The 25,665-nt window shown below is 37.8% G+C and overlaps 1 protein-coding gene across 1 annotated transcript in view; it reads right to left on the bottom strand.

Moving 5' to 3' along the window:
* Positions 1–24,928, bottom strand: part of otog (otogelin) — a 48,578-nt gene extending 23,650 nt beyond the window's left edge. The window contains exons 1-24 of the mRNA XM_081706508.1: positions 24,726–24,928; positions 24,497–24,554; positions 24,128–24,185; positions 22,796–22,859; positions 22,097–22,204; positions 21,556–21,713; positions 20,885–21,006; positions 19,934–20,142; positions 19,533–19,663; positions 19,305–19,411; positions 18,992–19,101; positions 18,491–18,616; positions 18,215–18,323; positions 16,636–16,682; positions 16,020–16,165; positions 14,846–14,978; positions 14,549–14,726; positions 13,698–13,822; positions 13,348–13,560; positions 12,873–13,038; positions 11,763–11,837; positions 11,604–11,647; positions 11,196–11,361; positions 330–437 (exon numbers count right to left, since the gene is read on the bottom strand). Coding sequence (XP_081562634.1) covers positions 330–437; positions 11,196–11,361; positions 11,604–11,647; positions 11,763–11,837; positions 12,873–13,038; positions 13,348–13,560; positions 13,698–13,822; positions 14,549–14,726; positions 14,846–14,978; positions 16,020–16,165; positions 16,636–16,682; positions 18,215–18,323; positions 18,491–18,616; positions 18,992–19,101; positions 19,305–19,411; positions 19,533–19,663; positions 19,934–20,142; positions 20,885–21,006; positions 21,556–21,713; positions 22,097–22,204; positions 22,796–22,859; positions 24,128–24,185; positions 24,497–24,554; positions 24,726–24,801 — 2,837 coding nt within the window. The 5' untranslated portion in view covers positions 24,802–24,928. The remainder of the gene's footprint in view (positions 1–329; positions 438–11,195; positions 11,362–11,603; positions 11,648–11,762; positions 11,838–12,872; positions 13,039–13,347; positions 13,561–13,697; positions 13,823–14,548; positions 14,727–14,845; positions 14,979–16,019; positions 16,166–16,635; positions 16,683–18,214; positions 18,324–18,490; positions 18,617–18,991; positions 19,102–19,304; positions 19,412–19,532; positions 19,664–19,933; positions 20,143–20,884; positions 21,007–21,555; positions 21,714–22,096; positions 22,205–22,795; positions 22,860–24,127; positions 24,186–24,496; positions 24,555–24,725) is intronic.
* Positions 24,929–25,665: the final 737 nt, after the last annotated feature.

The raw sequence follows: 25,665 nt of genomic DNA, 5'->3' as shown, positions 1-25,665 counted from the left end.
AGTAATGTGCTCTGTGTTAGTCCAATCTGATCTTTCTACTCTTCAAGTTTTTTTTATTTATGAGCTAGTGCTACGTAATATTGCAATCATCTACTTATAATTCAGAGTATACCGAGTACTTGTTTGGACTGCTTATAAAAACAACAATCTCAGAATGCAAGAACATTGTGTGTGTAACAAAGAAATAATGAAAGCTTTGACTTTTTTGTTTGTTTTCTTCATTATAAACTGATTATAAACTTCATTATAAACTGATAGTCAAATATTTGCTCTTTTTCTATTGATTTAAAAAGTACTCTACTCAACTTGGTGTCAGGAAGAATACTTACCACTGGTGGCAGGGTGATGACACTCTGTCTCCAGGGTAATATTCTTTACCCTTCCACAAACATGGACATGCAATAGGCTCAAAACACTCATCAACATGCTTTAAAAGCCTATAAGATGAACACACAGACATAGAATTAAGCTCTACACACTCCACATCACAAAAGATATTAAACCTAAGGAGATTATGGCTGGTCTGATGGCTGAGAAAAACAATAAAAAAGGTTGCCTGAGAAAAACAGCCAATTTTCATTCTCACAGTACCAAGGTTACCCTCTCCCCCTCTTTCGCTTTCTCTCCAGATAAGAATCTTGTAAAATGCAGGTTGAATCATTTTCACCGGTTTGAGTGCTGTGACTGGGACATGAGAGTTCCCAGCAGCGTCTGTGAGCACTTCGTAAACTTACACCCCAGATAGAGAGGCGCTAACAGCTCTCTTTCTCCATCTGCCAGCATGCTAGATAATTTACTATCTTCAAAGCATCTTTAATCACTACTGAACTGCCAGCATTACCTATGAACACACACACGCTCTCATACACACTCTAACAATCTCTTTAAACCATTTAAAAACATAAATGTTACCAATAAACTGAGAACTGAAGTCAAGTCCAACTCCAGAAAAGCATTAAAAAATCTGGCTGATTGCCTTTTCAGTGTTATATAGTGCTATGGAACAACTTATGTATTCAGAAAGAATACATTTATTCAGAAAGAACACCAAAACAATCAGACTTATCGAAACTTTCTCAGTTCATGTCCATCAAATAAGTGTTTGTTGTTTGTTTTTTTTGAAACCCCAAACCTCCATCTGGGCACATGTTCAGGATTTAGAATGGCCCTCTCTGACAAGAACTACATAAGATTACTGAAAGAAGACAGACAAAAGGTCAAAGTGTCATCTGTTATTCTTCTGAAACTTTCTTTAGCCTTTGACACAGTAAATCACAACATTGTCTTCTTAGTCTCCAACCTCACATGTTTTGCATGGAAATGGTCCCAGTCCTATCTGGAAGGGCAGTCCTATTACTTGTGGAGTTAATCTACATCCACTCCATGTAGACTCTCCAATGGTGTCCCTTGGGGCTCATTGCTTGGTCCACTTCTCTTCTCTGTTTTTGACAGTAGGTAAGTGTGAGAATTCTGAAATGATGCAGAAATCTTTTTGGGACTTAATAATTATTCATAATTCTCCAAATACAGGAATCTGTATTTTATCTCATGCACATCACTGTTTGGGGCTGAGAGGCACAAAATAACACTTTTGTTACAAGACTTACAGTTGGCTTTCCCTGAGGGCCTCTGTGTGGAGTTAGCCACACCTCTGTGTGGGGTTGCATGTTTCTTGTTTTGTGTGGCTGTACATCCTGCACTGCATTTGTGTCACAATGTTCAACAGTGTTCTGTTGTTGTAAAAGCTGCAGTTAGAAGCAAGAGTATGCAACTCTGCATACCTTGGAATACTCTCATGCAGTGCTTGTAATCTTTTTCTAAAGGTATGTTGCTCTAAAACAATCTTGACTTTGTGAGTGAAAGACACTTGTAATACAGCAATAGCCATGTCATTTACATCATATAGCTGACACTTTTATCCAAAGCAACTTATAATTATGACTGAGTACAGCTTGAGCAACTGAGAGTTAAGGGCCTTGCTCAGGGGCCCAACAGTAGCAACTTGGCAGTGGTGGGGCTTGAACCAACAAGCTTCCAATTACAAGTCAAGAACCTTAAGCATTGAGCTACCACATGCATAAATGATTTCTGTCCCTTGATCCCAAGGCAGTGGAACAGTGTAGCTCTAGAATCTGTAGTTTTGTTTCACATAATAATTTATTGCAATCATGTTTTTATGATCCTGTCAGCATCACAGTCCAACCATTGCTTTGTTTCATTTGATTGGGCCTACATCAGTGGGGTATCTCAGTTTAACGTAATTAGTGAGAGAAAGGTTAGCCAAGGCTACATTATCTGATGTAAACCTCTTCACGTCCCAGTCTAGTCAAAGGATATGCTAAATAGCAGCTACTCCTCTCAAGTCTTCTGATCTTGATTTTGACTGTAGAGTAAGCTTCCTAGTTACAGTATTGTAGTACCTATGTACTTTTTAAAAACCTACATTTGTGCAAGCTTTTGTGTTTATTCAATTTTATGTTTATACCATTTTGTGAAGCAATCAGAAATTCTCTATGAATTCAAACTAAATTGCTATTGCTAAATTCAGTCAACAAAAACTTAAAAACAGACATAGCGGATGAAAAACACCGTCTTACATTTTAGATACATTTTTAAAACATTCCTCGACAACAGCCATTGAAAGGCCATCTACCTCTGTATCTGTTTCTTTAGGTGAGCACAATGTGTCAACACAGGCATAGTAAATAGACTCACAATTGTATGTTTGCTGTATGTTTGCAAACATCCATAGCCTCCAGCTGCACAATGTCAAAGACTAGTTTCTGAGAAGATCTGGTCAATATGTATTCAACATAAAAACAAACTCAAAATCCTCCAGTGTCCTGATTAAGCCAGTCTCCTCCTCTACTTTGGTTTCATCCTCTAAAATCCTTTCAGATTACTGCAGGAGCCCATCATAGTTGTTGGCCAATGCTTACTAATGTAAACATACTAATGTAAATGTCCACTGAGTAGCAGCATTTCCATGCAATAGTGAACATTCAGCAAAACAAATAGTGCAAACCCAGACAGTGATGCAAAAAACATTCAGGCAAGCATTTTGCCCCTTGGGGATATTTCTTTAACTTTTGCTTGAAATATGGTTTAACTGAAGGTGGAGCAAGACATTTAATGTAGAAGCACTTCATATGTTTTTTGAAATACCATTTACATCCAAGCGCTGAGTAAATTATTTGCAGCAGAACGAACTGTCAATTTAATCCCATCAGAATGAAATAAATGAATGGACTGCTGGCCTACCTGCCTGTTTACTTATCTACCTCACAGCCTGCCCACATGTGCATGCTCTGTAGTCTGCATGTGTACTCATTTGCGCATGTGCAGAGTCCTTAATACATTACTGAAAGGCAGTGAGCCAGTTGCACTATGGCAGAGAATGTTACACTAATACCTACAACAACTGCTAAATAAAGACAAAAAAAAAATGGATAAACCAGGAGCAATCCTATAATATCAACACACAAAATATTTTAACAGTACGTGTGCTGTATTCACTGCATTTTGAGGGAATGTGTCTGTCGGCAGAGACTCCAGCCAATTAAGCTGCTTTGGTTTGTGTAGCAAGACGACAAGCAACCATGGGCACCTGCTCTGAAACCTGTCGGTGTGACACACCCTAACAGTCACTTATCGGTCTGCCCAGCATCGTCTGACGATTCTTTGTAGATTCTTTGTAAATAAATACAAATATTTATTTGGAATGAGACAGTTAAGTAACTGACTTAAATAACCGTTTTTTCACATTTTAGAGGATGTTGAGATTTCCATGTAGTCTTAGAGCAGCATTTGCTATGTTATATACTATACTTGGGCACAACTATTTTGTTAAATGCTATACCTATAAAATTGATATGTTTAACTAAAATGAAGACATAAGGTATATGAATATGAACATTACATACACGAAAAAATCTATTGGTCTAAAAACCATGTTTACGTAACACATTGATGGGAAGAAATTAGCATAATTATCTACTGCTAATTAAATTTCTTTTTTAGCAGAACATCCTTCTGTAAAATCCACATCTGTAAAATTTCAGCCTTGTGTTAAAATAGCCAGGTAATGAATGAGTGAAAATGGTCTTTTAATAGTCACTAAAACCAGGTCTTAACTTCAAGAAAGGGTCAATATGCACAGAGAATGTTAACATGCACCTACTAACCTTTAAAAAAAATTACATTGAAACATGAAACATTAACGTCATGCAAGCCTTTTATTTTGATAGTTTTTAGCCTAATGAAAACGTGCTGATTTGGTGAGACAGCCAGCAGGAATGTCTATAAGCAGCTTATCAGTCATTTGATCCTTCTGTTTACAGAATAAATAAAGCCCAGCTAGGGGCATAATTGTTCTAGTTCATTAGTAAAGGAATTCACCACTCACAAACACTGCTCTATGTCCGTTATCCAAAAGCACACAAAGCAACATGAGCACTGACAATGGTCAAAGGAGTAAGAGAGGGAGAAATCTGATTTGTACATTAAATGGCACCGAGTAGTCTAATTGAATAAATAACAAAGTAATCCACTAATTACCAAGCAAGCTAGTAAACATTACTAAACCTTGTGTGTGTGTGTTTATGTTTGTTTATATATATATATATATATATATATATATATATATATATATATATATATATATATATATATATATATGAATGAGATAGATAGATGACAAACCTTTTGAACCTTCACTGTTTTTTTTCAGGAGCTATGCACAGGCGAAAAAATGTAGGCAACTACATTAGCAGTCTTAGCAATGTGAACAAGTTCATAGGGTAATCTGTGTCCTCTTTGAGCGTAGCCCACATATCAAATGCTGCTAAAATACACACCACAGGGGGAAAGAGAGAGAGAGTGATCAGATCAGACAGACTGCTTTCTGAGTCTGTCTCTGTCCAGGGGCTTTAGGGGTTGTGGGAGGGGGGTCCTTCTCTGTGTCTCTGTGGAAAGTCCCTTTCGGTAGCTCCAGATTGCCTCTGGTGGAGTTGATTGTTATTAAACTGCAACATTAAAAACTCATTTGCTTTCTGAATTTGCTGAACATTTAACAGCTATTGAGCCATTTTAAGATAAAATGTTTAATACATAATCATTAATAAAAGCTTTTTGTTTTCAAAAATCTTAAGATGAAGGTTGACACAAAGTTGTTGAATATTTATGATGTACAATGTAGGGATGCCAAGGCATGCCATAGATATTAAATTTATTTATTTACATTTACAGATTAGCACCTATTATCAGGAAATGGGAATGCATATGTTGTCCACCGTCTACATTTTCAAAATGATAAACTGTGATGTCAAATATTCTGTTTTACGATATCTTTCCTGGTAGCCATTGCTCACTCTTAAAATTCACCTAAAATAGCAGTTTCTAATCCCCTAATTTATCTATTTTAACTATACAAGTTTTTGTTTGACAGTTCATAAGACTGCATGGTTGGACACACATGAAGCCAGCCACTGTGTCTGAAGAACAATACCTATCCCAACCATTTAGTAAGTATTCAGGATCCATGAACAACTCATTCTATAGATTGGAGACAATAAAGCAGAGTAATAATGTAGCAAACTATTATAACCAGTAATAAAATACAAATGTTACATTATGAGGTGTATAAAAAATATAAACAAACATTTCCACAGTGAGGACATCTTGTTCTTCAGCTTTATGCTATATATGATGCAGAGACATCACTCAGTTTTGGATCAGGTCAAACTCTTTGTACTTTTATATATGTCAGTTTTCAGAGTTAAGATCACTATGGATATCTAACCCACTGTGCACATCCAGTCTTTTGCTGTGTTGACCAACTCTGTCAACCAAGCCAACCACAAATGTCTAGTCTTCAGATGTCCCATAACCTGTCCTCAGAGTAATGTTAAGGGGAGCTGAATGGAAATGGCAGAATTCCAATTCACTGACCAATCGGGATAAGTATCAATTGCTGCTTGACTCATTCTCTTATGCCGTCACTATGACCAAAAGCTAAATTTTTTCACTTTACAGTCAGCACAAGAAAATTATGGTCCTCTTTGTCATCAGTGCTCCTTGTTAATCCTCACTTATTCTCACTGCAGAACATTTAATGTACAGCACTGGGACAATGCAAAATACTACTCAATTACCATCAAATCTTTCTTTAGCAGCAGTTAAACAGTGTTAATGTCTTTAAAAAAAATAGTAGTTACTTTTTTCAAGTAATCCTTTATTCTTTTCATAATAGTTAGTGGTATAACAGGTCTATAATAACAGGTCTCTCATTAGGTCACTGCCAGCCTATACAATACATTTCAGATTATTTATGAAACATTAAGAGTCAAGGATAGCACCTATGCCATGCTTTTCATTTTTGTATGTAATTATCTTACTGTTGTTACATACAACAAACAGAAGGTCACCAAATATAAAAAGTGTATGATGTGCACAGAACCAGGTTTTAAACAACAAGGTCTCCAAATAGGATGCTCACTGAAACTAAGATGTTTGAGATTATTGTGCTCCATTTCTGACCTGTTTGATGAAAACATTTTGCCAGCAACACAGTTGCCTCTCTGCTTAAAAAACTTTTATTTTGACCTAAGCAAAGTTTTCCTTTGTCAGCTGGTGTGAAAAGCAATATTGTTCTGAATAATTTTTATTAAAATTTTTGTGGTGTTTTTTGGGATGAAACATTTGGTTATAAGAATTATAAATCTTGTTATGTAGCTGGATGGCAATGTAACCCTAACCCTAACCCTAACCCTAACCCTAACCCTAACCCTAACCCTCTTATTTGCCAACATTCTGTTCTTTCATTCTGTCCTACATCAAATACTTCCTAGATTATTAAAGTTGGTACTATTTTGTGAAAGCTTTGTACTGTATTTCGAGGTTATATCCGGAAAGACAAAGCATTCAGAATATAATATATTCATAACATAATAATGCAGAAGTGTTATTGCAGTTCATGCAATTCAAATGTTAAAATATGAGGTAAATTTAAGGTTGGCGTTCAAACAAGAACGTGAAGAAAATATTGTTAATATAGTAGTAACTGGAAATCTGGAATCCACTCTGAATTATTATTGTTTGTGGCCCTTTGCAATGGCTGTAGTAGGAAATTACACAGATAGCAAATCATCCATGCTAAAAAAGAGATAGATAGTTCTTTTACTTCTATCCAACAGTGTGAACTAAGATAATACATTTGCTCCTCAAAATCTTACACCTGCTTACGAGATTCACTGCCCACACACCTTATTAAACAAATATACCTCTACTACCTGAAGTAATCAAACCTCTATTAAATATAATAAACTCCTCCATGAACACTAGCTACGTACCTAAATCATTCAAAACAGTAGTCAAACTATAGGCTTGTTTCAAACTTTCTAAGATCTTAGAAAAAGATGTAGTTCATCAGTTAGGCTCATACCTGCCTCAGAGCCAGATACATGAAGACTTTCAGTCAGAGTTTAGGCCTCATCATTGTACAGAGTCAGCAGTGATTAAAGCAGTTAATGACCTGGTGTTGGCTTCCAACTAGGGTTGTGTGTCTTTGCATATAGTGCTTGATCTCAGTGCAGCATTTAACATCATAGATCACAGCATTTAGTTAAATGTTTCAAGATTAAAAAATGTTTAGGGGATTAAAAGAATGGCCCTTTCCTGGTTTAGTAGTTAGATGGTTACCAGTTTGTGAACATAAATGGAGAATTTAAAACTATCCTTGATGGATGCTGAAGTGTCACACAAGGATCTGTTCTAGGGCCCCTGCTTTTTATTTTATTATATAAAATACCTTTGATAGAAATTATTCATCAACACAGTGCTAGTTCCCACTGCAATGCTGATGACGCTCAGTTATATGTTATAGCCAAACCAAGAACAAATATCAGCCTAATATTAAGAAGTGTTTAAATGACAGACGCTTTCTCACTTAATCCTGATGAAACAGAAGTGCTTCTATTAGTCCCACAGGCAACCAAGAGTATACCCTCTGATTATGTAATAAACCTTTGAAGTACAGAATGTTTTACAATTAAAGATCTAGGTGGAACTGGGGATCTCAGCATCTTGTTCAAAGTTCATGTTAATAATATTTCTAGGACATCTGTTCACCACCTCAGGAACATTGCAATGATTAGAAATATACTACCATTACTTGATGCAAAAAGCCATCACATCAGCTATCACTTGTATTTATCACTTCCAGATTAGACTCCTGTAATGCATTACTATCTGTTTGCACCACTAAGTGCTTAAAGAAGCTCCAGTTAGTTTAAAATGCAAAAGCCAGAGTGATCACATTACTCCTGAATTAGCTACATTGCATTGAATCCTACATTTTGTATTCATTATAAAAAAATTCTAATGACCTACAAAGCACTGACCGGTCTTGTAACCCAGAAGCTGATCTGCCAGGTCTTCTTAGATCAAAATGTGCAGCTTTTAATTAGTACCTAGAATAAGGAAATCTACCTGAAATACTACCAAGGCCCTTTGCTATAAAGCTCCCATGATATGCAATCACCTTCCTGTCAATGTTCAAGACTCAGAAGTAGTTTCAGTATTTAGAGCTAGGCTGAAACCCTATTTGTTTTAATCAGGTATTTTATTAAATACCCCTCATCTTAGGTAAAGATGTAGATCTGGATTCATGAGCACTAAGAGTTATGGTAAACTGTCACTTCACCTCTCTTTTGTCACTCAAGTTTGGATTGCTGATGTTCCAGGAAACTCTCATTTCTGTGTTTCCTTTTAGCTGTGCTGCCATAGACAGATCTGCCAGAGTGCTTCCTTACACATGATATACCCCTTTTTCACACACTTTAGTACTTGGATGTGCCAAATAATCTATTCTATCTAACTGCTAAGGTACGCCTACTCCTGTCATGTTGGTGTCATGTTGAACCTTGAGCCTGCTGGTGCTCTAAATACTACTGTAATATTTATATACTACTCAGCACAATCAACTGCTCCTAATGTGGAAGTGTACTTCACAGTCAATGATATAATACATGCATCACAGGGTTAGCCATCAATGGCACATTTAATCAGTTTCAGACTTATCGATTCCCTTATCAAAATGTTTCTAATTTTGTCATAAGGTGCCTTTGTGCCATATTTATTCCAGTCCAGATGCCAAACTATCGAGTTTCAGGAGGTTATTAAACACTCATGACAGCCCTGTGATTCCATTCCCATGGTGTCACTGTGTGATAGGCTTTCATTTAAAAGGTCAAAATGTCAGGAATAAGTGAATCACACACACACACACACACCCACACACCATCTGAAATATCTCAATGTTCCCTATGTACAGTCTACCTCCTAGTTTTTCATTCTCTTGTTCACTCACTCTCATCACCACATGAGTAATGAATACTCAGCAGCATTTCCCTCTTTGTAAACTATTCAGCTGTAATTCAGCAGGTCTACTGGTCAGACCTCATTTCACTCTCCAGAGGTCTGAGCGATCATGTAATGGCGTGTAAGAAACCCCGCCGTGTAGACCAAACCAAATCATCAATATGTACACAGAACACAAAAGATTTAAAATCTGTAAAATGTTCAAACTGGCACAACATAAAACATCAAAAACTCTTCTACTTGGAAGACAGTAGTCAATGAGGAGAGAGTGCTGGAGAAGGTAAGTGGAGAGCAAACATTTATCCAAGCTGCTGTGACAGAGGAAGGCTTCGGGAAGTTAAACTCATTTTATGGCACTTAACCTCACTGTGCTTGTGCGGACACTGGAATTAAACGTATCAAGTAACAAAAATCCACTGGCCAAGCAGGAGTCAGGAACACTTCGTAGCCCTTAGTGGAAATCTGACGCGTGGAACTAGAAGGAAGTGGAATGAAATAAGAACTCTTTCCATGGTCCACAGTAAAGCAGCAGGCAGTTTCTCTACATTGCAGCAGAACATTGACTGTTCTCTTAATGCGACATAAAAGCAGGCCACTCCACCACAGTAAAACCACTACAGCAAATGCTGTTTCTATCAGTAACCAGTGAGTGCTGCCTTTATCAATAAACTCCTAGGTTCAGTTAGTTGTCTGTCATTAAAGCAGCAAGTTGTGGATGCTGTCTTCTCAATCAGGGCATTAAAATAATTTTAGATTTTTAGAAAATGTACATTTTCAGAATTTTTCATGAGAACTAATACAATTCTGAGAGCATGCATGTATTCCAACAGTAGGCCATTCCATACACTATTCTCTGACATCAGGTATTTCCACCTTCCCAAATACACCAAAAATCATTCACTGGTCTAAACAAAGACATTGCTGATGGATTATGTAAATATGGAAAATGTAGTCACGTATGTACCATAAAATCGAGAAATTATGACATTGATAGGAAATTACTATAAGTTTGTTTATAGAAATATTTGTTTTCATATTAAAAAATTTCAGTAGTTTTTCATGATCTATTTGCCCCTTTTCCTATATTTTGCACAAAGACATATATTATTATTATTGTTGTTGTTGTTGTTTTGTAGTATGGCCATGAAAAACATCATACACAAACAAATGTCAGAAAACACAGCATTATGAAAAAATGATATCTGGACCACGGTACATCTTATATTCTTTTCTTGAGATACAAGCCAGCTGGGCATCTGGCTACACTGAACACATATGTTACACATGTTACCACTGAGACATATGGTGCACTTTACCACTGATATGTGTTACTACAGGAATTATCATGACAGATTATCATATCTTTGAAATCTATATACTTCAAGCTACTTCACTCTCCACTTGTTTCCAGTGAACAACAAAACAAAATGAAATGGTAAGTAGTGTGCTTTAGATATACCACTGATACAGTATACATCAGAGATTGCATAGTTAAATCACGCTCATTTACAATTGAAATGTCACTGGTTGTAGTAATAACCTACTAATATGAAACACCTTCTTAAGCGAATCCAGGCTTTCAGGTAATGCAGTTACATGACAACAACAGCTATTGGATTTGAACTGCTACGTAGTATGTGCTCATGGAACATGGCAGCTACAAAAAGCAGCTGCTGAAATGTAGCTATCGAGACAGTAAAAGATCACCTTCCCACACCATGGGTAATATGTTATAATACCAAAGTAGAACAGCAAACTCTAAATGCTCTGGGGATTCTGACATGCATCTGGGGCAATAGTGACAGCACAGTACTCACCCTGCAGGACAGACACAGCCAGGCACACAAGGCTCGTGGATGGAGCAGGTGAGATTGAGCAGGTAAGACTCACATGTGGGGAGACAGGCTAAACCTTTACTAGTTGATGGCCCTTCCAGCCTGTTCCCACAGTCTTCGTAAACCTGCCCAGGTGGGCACAGCTTATCTGAGGAGAGCAAAAACATACATAGAGTGTCCTGTGTCTCAGTAATTAGGAAACTGGGCAGTCTCGTCCAATTAGTACTATCGGATGAAGCATTTTAAGTTCAAGTTTGGTTTATTTGTCACATACATAGTCATACACAGTATAACTCACAGTAAAATGGTTTTAATTTGCCCATTTGTAAACCATCTAAAATGACCTCATAACTAGTAGACTTCTATAGTATGAAATACACTGACACTCACCGGTAATAATGGTTTGCAAGATAAGTTTTCCATCTTGGCAAATTCTACACAGGAAATCATGATAAATCATGGTTAGTGTGAGAACTGAATACACCAAAGACAGACTGGCAAATTGGTAAACCCTGCTACAGCTTGGTTTGATAAATGTTCGGATCTTACTGTACACTGGATGATGTCAAGATTACATCTCCAGGAGAGTATTCGGCTCCCAAGAAACTGCATGGACATTCACTCCTGTATAATGCACAAAAACCCCACATTAACACATCCACCTGATTAAGCATGCTGTCTTATGCAGTCAGTCCTTAAAAAAATGCATCGGTTACATGTACATATTACAATATTAAATATCTGAAGACAAATACTCACCCATAGAATGTATTATAGAAACTATATTAACAATATAAGGAGGAAAAATAGCTCCTCAGCCCTATTGAACACTCACATCTAGAGAAATTGCTTTGCGCATATCATACAATTATTATTGTAACACAGTAAAAAATAGTAAAATCACAAGATTAACAGAAAATACTAATTTATCAATAACATCATAACAATTGAGGAATCTATGAGTACAACAGCTCTTATGAATATTGAAGAAGTATTAACATACATTACAAATGAACATTTGTGTAAAATCAGCAACACAGCAGAGCAAATATAGACAGAATACATAGCTCACATTAACCTTCACCCTGATGCCAACTAGGGTTAAGTGACTTTTACAAGAGCACAGCAGCAGAACACACAACTAGCCGTAACCCAATCTGCATAGTCTCCGGATACTACTACTCAAATATTTTAGTGCTGCAACTAGAAGTGAACCGTGCAGGCTGGTTCTGAATGCTCTCCTTTACTGCAGCTCTGAACACCGCCTCAGTTCTCACAAGCCTGGAGTGAATAGAAATCACGTGAAAAATGTGGATTCAGCATTGTAAAAGAATTTGGACTATAAATATTGAAGTGCGAGTGTCTGAGTTTTGAGCATTAGTTCCAGGTCTGTGTTGCTAGCACAGTGTTGACGGAGAACAAAGCATATTGCTGCAAAGCATATTGTTGCATGTATTGCTGATTCTGGAGGGTGGTAGATACAGCACACATTGAATCATAGTGTTATTGTACTGGGAGAATAAAGCACAGTGCAGAGTAATCCAGAGCATTTAATGCAGTGCTTGATGAAGGCTCAAAACTTTGCACCATACAGTTACTGTTGCACTATAGATTCTGATGCTGATGTGTCAGCATGTCAGGGTATGTATGTTACTGCACCGTTTAACGCAGGCATGCGTGTGCGTGCTGTAGTATGTTCCTTGCGGACACACACATCCCTCTTCACACTCCTCTCCACACAGCTGTGGGACTGACAGCGACAGGCAGTGCCGCTGACATGATGACACACACACACCATATTCCATTGTTGGTGGACATGTGACCGCTGCAAAACATAGGCCTCATTGTGAGACTGGTTGATTTCAGGGAGACAATTCTGAGAAAGAGTAAACTCTTTGATTGCCATTATATGCTTTGGGTCAACAGATTTTTCTGTTCTTTTCTAGGTACAATAAAATAGATTGAAATTGTCCATGGTAATCAATCATGCAAAAGAAACCAAAGATAGAGATTAGGTGTATTTCTTTAATAGTTACCATCAAATATAGTGATTAATAGTTAAAGTCACATATATGTGTATGTGAGCACATGCTTGTTTTCAGAATGTGTGTGAGAGGTCCACAGTGAGACTCACAACACTCAGGCACATGCAAGCGGAATTCAATGATGACGTTGTGCTTCCGGCATGCACGAGTGTAGTGGGCGAGGGCAGAGCAGAGGCATGGAGTTCCACACCTGCACACATCCGCACGACACTGCAGCTGGAAGACCATGGGACTCACGTACTCATGGCACACAGCGAAAACCTCCTGCATCAACAGCTCACATTTTTCCACTGCATAGGAGGCTGAAGACGCACGCGCGCGCACGAACATACACACACACACACACACACCCACACGCATTATGACATTTATTCACATTACTGCTTTAAAGAGTTATCAGTGCATGTGTGGTTGAGTGTGTGTACAATAGACATGTTACCTGCCTGTTGATGAGTATCACAAGGGTCAAGCTGTGGTAAGCTTGGCCGCGGCACACAGGCTGATGACACACGCCATGCATTCCCAAACAAATGTGGAGTACTCTCGATCATGCCTGAAGGTGCACTAGCACATGCATGCATTCAACACACAATCAGTGCATTTGCACAGAGACTCACTTACCCCTTCATTATAAATGTTTATAATGCACCTATGCAATCTCCATTTTACATTTACAGCATTTAGCTGACGCTTTTATCCAAAACATCTTACACTGAGTACAACTTGAGGTTAAAAGTCTCGTTCAGGGGCACAACAGTGGCAACTTGGCAGTGGTGGGACTTGAACTGGCAACCTTCTGATTATTAATCAGGTACCTTAAGCACTGAGCCACCATTGTAATTGCACATTGTACAAATAGGGGGAGCACAATTAAAAAAGGTCTGTGCAAAATATCTTTACCATGTTTGTTATTGGTCAGTTTCAGACAATAGGATCACTGCTGACTGGAAATTATTTATGTGGTGGACTATTCACAACACAGCAGTGACATTGGCGTATTACAGGTATAGTGATTCAGGCACATCAGTGGTACTGGAATTGTTACACACATCAGTCTAACTGTTGCTTTGAGGGTGGCCAACAGTGGCCCTGTGGACACAGACTGACCATTGCTTGGAGGATGGCCAACATCAACTGTGCATACTGAGACTGTAGGACGCTACATGTCTCTACAAGCTATTTCTTGTAGATAAACTCTTCCATGCAAGTATTGCAAAGCTCAGGAAAACAGACTTTGGCCTCACCCAGAACACAAGTGAAGGAGACATTTAAAGTTAGTGTGACACTCACAGAAAGTCATCCTGGATGTTTCCATTGAAGGTCCCACAAAGCCCAACTGTGTCATCCCTCCACAGTTCCCCGAGCTGCAGATATAGCCGGAACTCTCTCCAGTTGTACTGTAGCAGCAGACCTTGACTGGTTTTCACCTGAACGAACATGGACGACAACTCCTGGATCTGAAACACCTCTGAACATACACACATAAATAGAAAGAAAAGAACACACATTCATCTTAATACAGAAGCACAAAGATGAGGCACACTACTGCAATTTTTGATTTCATCCAGAGTGGAAAGAACGCGTTACCATCAGAATGTGGCAGAGTGATGTGGAACTGGCTCCTCATGTATACCTCACCACTGTGGCTGAGTGTAACCTCAGTACGAGGATCATCATTCAGTATCAGGTTCACTGACTGAATACAAGCTCCATCCAGATTCTACAATATAGTATACACACACACACACACACACACACACACACACACACACACACACACACACACACACACAGGTAGAGATATGGAACCAATGCAGGCACACCTGAAGAATAGCTTTTCAGGTGTTCAGCACCTGAATGCATTTCTGCATTTCACAGAAATGGTTTTATCTACACTTATACTACCCCTATACTACTATAAAATCCATAAACTTTTCTTGCCCTAATTTTGCAATGATCATTTCTACACTTCATGTCACACCATATGGTTACTGCATGTTAGTATTTCACAGTGAGATAACCTACTCAGAGTCTGAATCACCTCATTCATGAAGGCTACAGAAAACACCGATAGGTGCAGTCTGCCCAAAGAAAGATCTCTCACCAGCCACTTTCCTGAATGCTTCTCTCGCTCTCTGTTTCATCTCTCTCTCTCTCTCTCTCTCTCTCTCTCTCTCTCTCTCTCTCTCTCTCTCTCTCTCTCTCACACACAAAGTCTTTGGATGTATTACTTTGATGTACAGATAAATTGAATGGCTTGTTCAAATTCCAGACAGTGACACTCTACTCCAAGCTGCACTCTGCATGGTGAAATTTGCTATCATCAGTGCTGAAATCTGGGAGAGAGAGGCTTTAAGAAAGAAGAGCTCTCCATCTTTCAAGGCTTTTATGATCTATTTGTTGAACAACAAAGGATTTTATAACGACATAAATGCATTTCAGACTTCGATTTATCTTTCAGAGCACTCTGGCGATAGCTCAGTCCCATTTCCACATAAGCAGACTAGAAGACAAAATGATTAATTATTTTACATTCTGATTTCATACTATTTCAAAGTGATTTCAACATCTCACATTTCTTTACTAATTACTAATTGAAATTATCTGGCAGAAATTATCGAAAGATCAACATCAAAAGTCTGATGTATACTAACGTTGGCTCCAGAATTCAATAAACATACCCAATATACCTCCTTAGCAAAAATCTGTACTTGGAATTACTATATTTTTGTAGATAATGTGACAACATTAAAGCACTTACAGGTCCACATGGAGCATTCTGGATCGTCACTATGAAGCCGCCTGAATTACGGCTCTTGGCTAAAACATACTGGCATGTAGCCAAGAAGGTGTAAACATGACCATCAAAAGACTGGAAGTACATATCTCCTGTAACCGAGCATTCTCCTGCATCATTCAAAAGAGAAAACAATTTTTTTAAAGCTGTGCTAATTCAAACTTATTTTTTTTGCTTGTTAATGTTACAATATTACCCAGAATATTTTACGTAATACACTTAATGAAAATACATCAATCCAGTGGCATTATATCATTTTAAGGTACTGTGGTTACAGGCTTACCATTTCTTAGGTCATAAGTATCTTAGGTCATTTAATGTTCATCTAAGCTACAGCTTCTTGAGTACATTTTAATGTTTAATATACTACCATTCACATTTGCCTTTTACTTATAATGATAATGAATATCAACAGTTATCACAAATAATTTGCTATATCAACATTCTTATGATGCTTGTATATTCATTATGGTCGTATTGCTCTGTAGCATCTAAATAAAACCAGTTCAGTCAGCATAGACACAATATTGCCTGTTTAAAGGATGGACAGAGGAATAGGGACAAGTGAGAGAGAGTCTACCTGGGCAACTGTGTTTTGTGCAGTTCCACAAACCACCAACACAGGTGCTGAAATACATGAGACAATAAAATGAATAAAAGTTATTACAAATTCACCATCCATGGAAATATTTCTGTTATTACTTATATAATGTTTATGTACAGTAGTATGTACAGTAGCCAAGAGTTATATTTATTTAATTGTTTATCAAAAACTAATATACAAATATACCCAGCTGATACATCTTACTCAAAAAACTAAAAATAAAATAAAATACAGAATAAAAAATCTACTTTTAGCTGTTTGAGAGCTTCTCATATGGAACTGAAATACATCTGAATACCCTTATGCACACTATTTGCTTCATTTTTCAAAACTGCTGTTATGCTACAAACATCATAGAAATGACACCACATGACAACACACTCCTAACCAATGTTGGGGTAGTTACTTATAAAACAATCTCTTACAAATGACTAACTACTTATCTCAAAATGCAGAGAGATTACATTACTCATTACATCTTGGAAAGTACTCATTACTTTTTGCTATGCAAGTTATCCTCAAATACTCTAAAAAATCTGTACAAAGTGGACAACCAATAGTCCCGTCAGTGCTATAAGAGAATTAGCTAATCAAAGTAAATATCATATAAGTGAGTATTTTATAGTATGTCATGTGATTTGTCAGATGATGCAAACTTGTTTCATAAATGCATTTCTGCATTTCACAGAAATGGTTTTATCTACACTTATACTACCCCTATACTACTATAAAATCCATAAACTTTTCTTGCCCTAATTTTGCAATGATCATTTCTACACTTCATGTCACACCATATTGTTACTGCATGTTAGTATTTCTCTTCATTTTCATACATGGTTGGTAGAGATATCACCATTTTGTTAACATCATCAACTAAACAAAACCCACAAATACACAATCAAAGAAAAAATATAAACAGACAAGCTTTTCACGAAGTGATGGAAGCTAGCTAGTTAATAGTTAGCAGTTCTTCCAGTGTGTGAACAGACACAGATATGATTATTCTGGCATAGGACTACTATCCCATTCTTAAAAGCTGCCCCTGGATTTCAGTAATGCATGTGTTAAACTGACACTGCTCCTAACATGCACTATTAAATGCTGTCATTAAGAGATGTAGACAGCATTATCGGTATGTGTTAGGAGCAGTGTCAGTTTAACACATGCAGTATTGTAATCCAGTGGGAGCTTTTATCTGACAGCATCTGATATTGACTGATTTTAATATTGTCCTTGAAATGTTATCATTACTGCTATTGTTTTAAGTTTGAAGAAGAACATCCTGTGTTGAAAAGTATTTTCCAGATACCAAAGCCAAATAAATTAGTAAAGCAGTTTAAGGTTAAACTGTTCTTACTCAGGTTAAAAATCTATTACAGCATCAACTTTTTCAGTTTAGTCTCATCACCTTTCTGTAGTGCTTATAAGTGTTGACTGTGTCTCAGTTGTTTAAAATGCTCCTTGATTCACAGATGTTTCAGAGGTAAATGCTTGTATAAGACTTATTGAATAAATAATGTCTAAGGCTGTGCAGATGTTTGCTGGTGGGTCTGACCAGTTGTTGCACTCGTCTTGTATGGTGTGTCCTGAGGGGTACAGCATTCCACGATGCTCACATGGGCAGTCTGATGACTTCACACACATACCATCATCATAGATCAGATCTGCACAAGATATACATATAGAGAGTCTGTACACTGATCACATATGCCTGTGTATATGTATATATACACACAAATAGATGATACATGGTACCAATTCATTCTTTATGAATGCAGGAGGCATAGCATGTTTGCATCAAAGAGGCAGTTTAGTGTTCTGTCTTGCTCACCATCTGGACAGTAGCAGCCATCCAGACACTGGAGCTTGTTGTCAATGCACATCCGTTCAACACTACAGTGCACAGGACAGCAGGTGATGCACTCTCTGTAATGAAGCCCTAGAGGACATTCAATACCTATAAAGCAAAAATGTTGGACATCTTATAAAACCTTGATAATTATGACCATTCCACCTTCTGCTGATTAGCTTGCTACTGCTGAATAGACAAACAAAAACACATTTTCATGCAGACACTTTGCACACACAGCAAGTATTTACAGCAGAATTGCTTAGCTTGGAGTGTAACTGCGGCTGTATGGGTTGTTGTTTTATTATATTTTTGATCATAACATATGTGTTCTATAAAGGTTTCTCTGGGATCAGCTATGCTTTTATTCTGTTATTCTATAATGTTATTCTTATTAACGTTAATTTATTTATTAATTAATTTATAACTGTCTATTAAAGGTAGGGGAATGGAATAACACTTGTGTGTTTCTGTGTAACACACCGCAGACAGGAAAACGTGCTCTCCAGTTGTGTAGTGGGTGACCAGCATGGGCACACACTCTTGCATACTCCATAAAGACTTGGCAAACAACCTCACCATTGGGACCAGACCTAGCAATAGGGATCAGACAGAAACATTCCAAACACACTCATATATGCACACACACTTGTACTTTTTCTGTCTCTCACATGTATACATGCTCTCTCACACACACACATACACACACACACCTTAGACTTTTCAGTTGTATAAAGGTTTAGTCGGTTGGTGTCTGTAAAATAATCAGTTTTTACACTATGTGATTTATACTTACAGGCAGAGGTCATTGGAGCAGCTGGCCATATATGAATATGGACTAACAAACTGATGGCAGGATTTAAATGGCTCTTTCAGTAAAGATGCACACACCTCTTCCACTTTCTATAGCAAACAGAGTTCTGCATTAAAGAGGCATTTTGTGTTTGTGTGGGTGCATATACAGTGTGTGTGTGTGTGTGTGTGTGTGTGTGTGTGTGTGTGTGTGTGTGTGTGTGTAAAATACCATTAGAATGTGAGGGTCCTGCGTAGAACAGGGAGATGGATAGAAAGATGGAATGGTTGGACATGTGGGTCCCTGTGGCTCCTCCTCCATCCAGCTGTTCCCAAAAATAGCAATGTCTTCTGTGAGCATACCTGGACCAATCAAAAATTAACATCTCATCTAGTCATAGCATTCAGCACAGAAGAGTGATTAAAGACTGAGAATAAATATTTACATATTTGGATATGAAAAATAGTGGCAGTCTATTCACAGTTGACATTTAATAGGATGGCATTGCTGGCATTACTCAGTAATCATGAGCACATGAGATGTCGATGAGATGTTAATGAATAGCGCCACTAAATGACTATAATCTGAACATTTCTCTTAAATAAAAGGCTTTGTTCAGGACAGAAACTTACCATAGCTGGTCTTCAGATCATCCTGAATATCAGCATTGAAGTTGCCACACAGACCACAGGTGCGTCCCACAAACTCTGGACTCATCTTGATGTAGATGGAACTGCTAAGCCCCTGCCAGGCCAGCATGAAACCTTGAGCTTGCGAGACCAGGATGTAGTCAGCAATCCGCTCCAGCTCAATGTCATGGATGTTATGAGGCAGTTGCACACTGCAGGAGGAAACACATGTCTCACGATCCCTATCTTGGAAATCCCAAGCACTCAACATTTTTACGTCCCTGCTGTGATGCACATTACTTGTAGGATAATTACCAAGCAACTTAAAGAGTGAAGGCAGGTGTGTTAGTGTTGGGACATCTAAATATCTGCAATGAATGGGGTCTATGCAGTTCTGGGAAGTATTAATATGTATGTAAACATGTCTCCACACATACACAAACATACCCATATTTTGATGAACAATTGTAAATGTAGTTTTAAACCATGTTGATCACACCCCCCCCCCCCCCCACACACCCCCCCCACCATCACAAACACACACACAAGGTAAAAACATGTTCCTGTGCTGTGGATTTCTGTCACAGCATGTTTTTCTGACATTATTAGCACCTTGGTGTACTCAGGCCTGAGCACTAAGAAAAGGGATCCCTTGCTACCATAAATGAGTTTAACTTTATTATGCACCTCTAACTTTATTATGCTGATTTTCATTTGGGTGATTTGGAAACTTGCTAATGATAACACATAATAATAAAGGAACTGTTTTAAAATGGATTGTGGCACTCAGAAGCTAAAACTTAGGAAAATCTGGAAATGAAGATTGACAAAACACTCAGAAAATAGTCACACACACACACACACACACACACACACACACACGTCCATCCATTTTAGAAACAGCACCGTGGCATATGAGTAACAGAAGGTTTGTGGAGTGCAAGTATTCATTACCTTTGACCTTTGAAACTGACATTGTAGTTCTGTAACCTAATCTCCCCTTCCCATGGCAGGAAGAGGCTTACTGATCGTGTGCAGGAGTAAGGACGAAAACCACATTCTGGATCATTATGAACCTGCAGAAAGGAGATGCAGCACAGAGAAGGAGAGGCATAATAGTAGTAGAACCAGCAGAACAATATATAACTGTAGATAAACAACTACTTTTAGCCATCTTGGTCTAGTGATTACAGTAACCATACTGAATTACTTTTAGCTGCCCCTTTAATTTATTGACAAACGATATTGGCATTAAGCAAATGGCTCACAAAAAGCCTTTAGGCCAAAGCTGTTTCACTACTTTGGATTCCTATCACTGAATCTCAGAGAACAAAGCCAATGCTGTTTTGGCTCAGCCTGTAATTACTGTATTAAACTGGAATGGACATAAACTGACTGTAATAATGAGATCACGTTCTCTAAGATGGCCAACAAATATCTTTCCCAGGCAAAACCCACATAAAACACACACACAAACACACACACACACACACACACACACACACACACACACCAGCTACTTCAACTTAAACTGCAGCTGATCAGCTGACCTACTCAACATACTGCTAGAATTGAAATACACCGAAAGTGTGTTCAGTTATTTATTTTTTTTAATGTTTAAGTACCTGTATCAGCACACTTGACTGTGTATTGTCCTCACAGTCTTTCAAGAGAGTGTAACTGCACTTCCCAGGAAAGTAGTAATAAAGGCCATCAAAAGTCTCGTAATTGTACTGGCCCCATGACCGGCACGTCATCTCCCTTTCCAAACCTGAATTAGGAACTGAAACATTTCATATATTACTTTCCTGAATTGAAGCTTGGCAAATACATTCGAGCTCCAAGTCAATAAGTAATGCCCTTTAAGCAATGCTAAACAGTAGTATGTAATAACCTGGTTGTTTTATTCAGTAGTATAGACCATATACACAATGTTTATTATGTGTTTTATGTGCAAGTATTTCTGAGCTTTGGTTTTTTATGTAAACATTACATAGTATGGTATGAAACACTGTATAATTTCAATAATTTAGAAATTGACCCCCAATTCGCTATATGATCTAAAACCATCATAGCAACGATGAGGTTATCAACAGGTCAAAATATAAGCAGCTACAGAATCATAAAAAGTGAAAGTGAAAGTGTGTTGCTAAATGTTAACAGTACCTGTTTGACAGCGTGATCCAGTGGCCTGGTAGATAGAGCAGTTGCAGGTGTTTTCTGAGAGACACTGTCCCCCATTCAGGCATGGGAACGTGCAAGGACTGTTATGTACTAAAAAATATAACATACTGTGTGATATATACTGCTCATGCATGTGTTATTGAGTATCACTACCTCTAAATTTAGCCTTGGGTTTGTCTACTCTACAAGCCTGTATGTGGTCAGTGACAGTGATAATCTAATGATTGTAGACATAATTTTAAACAGCTGCTGATCAGGTCTGAAATCGGCTTCAAAAGATAAGGTTTAAAATCAGTCCAATTTAAATCAATGCTTTTATTCTAACTACTAAAAATACTGCACAAAAATTAGCACCCCCAGCATTGTTGTTGTGGCTGATAAACTGATAACCTAGCTCAATACCAAGAGACATGCCACTACCATGTCAGTGTTTGAGAGCACTGTTGAGAATTGTCTGCCATTCTGTTAAGTGATGATTAGAATTTGATCAGTGATAAACAGTGTTGAGGGCAGTTCACCAATTAAACAGGCCAACAGATGAACTACAGACTGTAATTTCACTAATAATAAAATGGCTGATCTATTGCACATACTTATTTAGTACAAGATAATTATTCAGGCTGAAACATATGTACAGCATTCTTGGTTAAGCTTGCAGCACAGCTGAGGAAGTGACCTTACCCATAGCTCTACGGCCAGCCCACTCCGATTCACTGTGCTCTGATGTGTTGCTTAGTAATATTTGCTTAGGAGAGAAGTTAAATAAAGTTAGTGCAACTTTCAATGCACTTATGACTCACCATATGAAGACAACATCTATGCATTGCTTGAAATAAAAGCAATGATTAGCTGAAAAATATCTGGCCAGTAAACTAAACAAACTCCTCAATTCCTAATAACAAAAGAACTTGCTTGCTCTGTCTCATAGCACATTTACCTGACACTTTTATCTAAAGCAACTTACAACCATGACTGAATACAATTTGAGGTTTATGGACCTTGCTTAGGGACCCAACAGTGGCAACCTGGTGGCAGTGGGGCTTGAACTTGTACAAGGCTAGTATCTTAACCACTGAGCTACTACTGCCCAAAAACCCTAAACTATATAGCAGTAACCTTTAATTCCAATCAGACTGATGTATGATGCTAATAAACTCATTCTCTGAGATGAAGTTAACATGCGCTTTAGTCAGCTGCTTTAGTACTAAGCATTTCTCTCTTATCTGATCAAAACTATTTTGTTTGCCTCTTTGTACATCACACCTGATATCTGAGAGTTCAGTAATTTCATGTCGCTTACACGACTACAAAGGAGATGTATTCTGACAACACATTATGAAGGAGACCAGTGTCCCCCAGAGTGGGGGCAGTGAATAGTGGCTCAGCAGCATACTGGGAACAGCTCCGCCCTTCCCAATTCCAAATGCGGAGGGACACCTGAAACCAGGCTGCTGATGGCCTTTATCCCAAAAGCGAAACAAAGCAAGCAGTGGTTTTATCATTTGCCGCTCACTTATTAAACATCAGCGCTGAGTATAACGAAGGTGGAGAGGTGACTTAATTTACAATGGATTCAGGGTGTTCATTTCACAATAAACAATAAAGTGGCTACTGGCCAAATTAATTTGATGAATTCATCACATTAAATACAAGAATAAAGGCCTTTTCCTTTTTTTAACCATTACTTTTTAATTACTGGATTGGGGTGGGAGGGTTCAATGGAGTGCTATGAAACAGATATTCAAATAATAGCACCTGATATCTGCATGGGGGGATGTGGGGACACACAGGCTTAAATTCAGCATGAGCCCAACCAGCCTACTTAGATTACACAAATATGTTCTGCTCATTGAAAATAAACATAAATAAAATTATGTGAGCCTACAATCATTTTCATCCTAAAATGATATGTATTCAATCGTATGCCACTACATTTAGCCCAGGTGCCTGGACCCAATGTGTCTGAGCGCACTTTCAAAGCAATGCTTCAGCGCCACTGTGTGTCTCTCCTACCTGCTCTGCTTGGGAACCAGGGTCCCATTTCGCCAGCATTATCCTGCTGCTCTCACTGCTGAGACACACAGAGAACAAGGCATGGTTTGTTCCTCACAGGTAATCAGCACTTGTGTTAGACAGAAAAGCAGGCACTTGAATGCAAGACACCATCTTTCAACTTCCAAATATACTGTGTTTTGCATACATATTAGAAAGATAAGACTATACTATAAAAACTTCAAGACAATCTGGCAGCCTTATTTAACTGAGATCAATGCATAAACAATGATTATTCATCATCGGGTGATGTTACATTGATTTATCCTGCCTCATGCAGTGACTGGGACAGGTTACTCAATTAATACTTTAGTAACATGTAACGCTTACTTTTCAAGACCATGCTGGTTAGTTAAATTCACTCTTTCTGTGCCCCACGAAATAGGTACTGAAAAGAGATTGTGATAAGTATCAATAAATATATATTTTCACGTCTAAAACATAACAATTAATTAATTTCAGCATCTTAATCAAACTCAGACATGATTTATATTTATATTGAAAGCAGGTTAAACAAAAATGAAAACTAAGATAAATATTAGATTTCCGTAAGCCTTACCTTGATGTATTAAGCCAAAACAGAACAGTAAAAAGTAAGGAAATATTTTTTGTATTAAGTTTAAATTAGGATCCATTCGTGACTCATATATACCACACGAAGTGGAATCAAATTCTCCCCTCACAGTTTTCGATCGGTTACAGAACTACCGACACATTTTCTTATGAGCAATGTTGTCCTGGCGCTGATCTTCCAGTTCTCTTGTTCGCCAGCATCCCAACTGTTCTCCCGAAGTTGCACTGCCCGCGCTCATTAGCATAATATATTCAGACAACCAGTCATTGATTCAACTCATTACACACTTCCAGTAACCAACACTCTTAACTTTAGCCCAAGATTTATATATATATATATATATATATATATATATATATATATATATATAACAGAGGAGCATACCATGACTTCAAATGAATAACTAACGAGGAATTTCTGAACCTGCAGAAACCACAAATGGAAGGTAATCGAAACCATGCCTTTGACGCATGGGACGCTTTTTAAAACCCATTTTGGAGAATAATGATAAGATTTCAATTTCCGAATCTTCCGCTTCGTAAGTGGGTATTGGCAGTAGATGCCTGATATGGCTTCTTTGTTAACGCGTCTTTGTCTTACTGTAGTGGAGGCCCGTGACTCTGGTTAAACGTTTGAATAATTGGGCAACGACTACATTATTTCTACACTTTTTGCACTCTGCAAAAATAAATGAATAAATAACGTTTCTCGATTCGACAGCTGAGTACCTGAAAGTGTAGGGTAAAGTGTAACTTTTCCACAAAGTTGAGCTACGATCATGCAAAATTAAACAAAAATGCATCTATATCTATCTCTATCTCTATCTATATCTATCTATCTATCTATCTATCTATCTATATCTATATATCTATGTATATGTGTGTGTATATATATATATATATATATATATACATACATACATACA

This window comes from Electrophorus electricus, chromosome 23 (assembly GCF_041902795.1).
Source record: "Electrophorus electricus isolate QZ-2024a chromosome 23, ASM4190279v1, whole genome shotgun sequence".
Taxonomy (NCBI): Eukaryota; Metazoa; Chordata; class Actinopteri; order Gymnotiformes; family Gymnotidae; genus Electrophorus; species Electrophorus electricus.
Note: the sequence above shows the minus strand (reverse complement) of the source record. Positions and strands in the feature narration are given on the sequence as shown.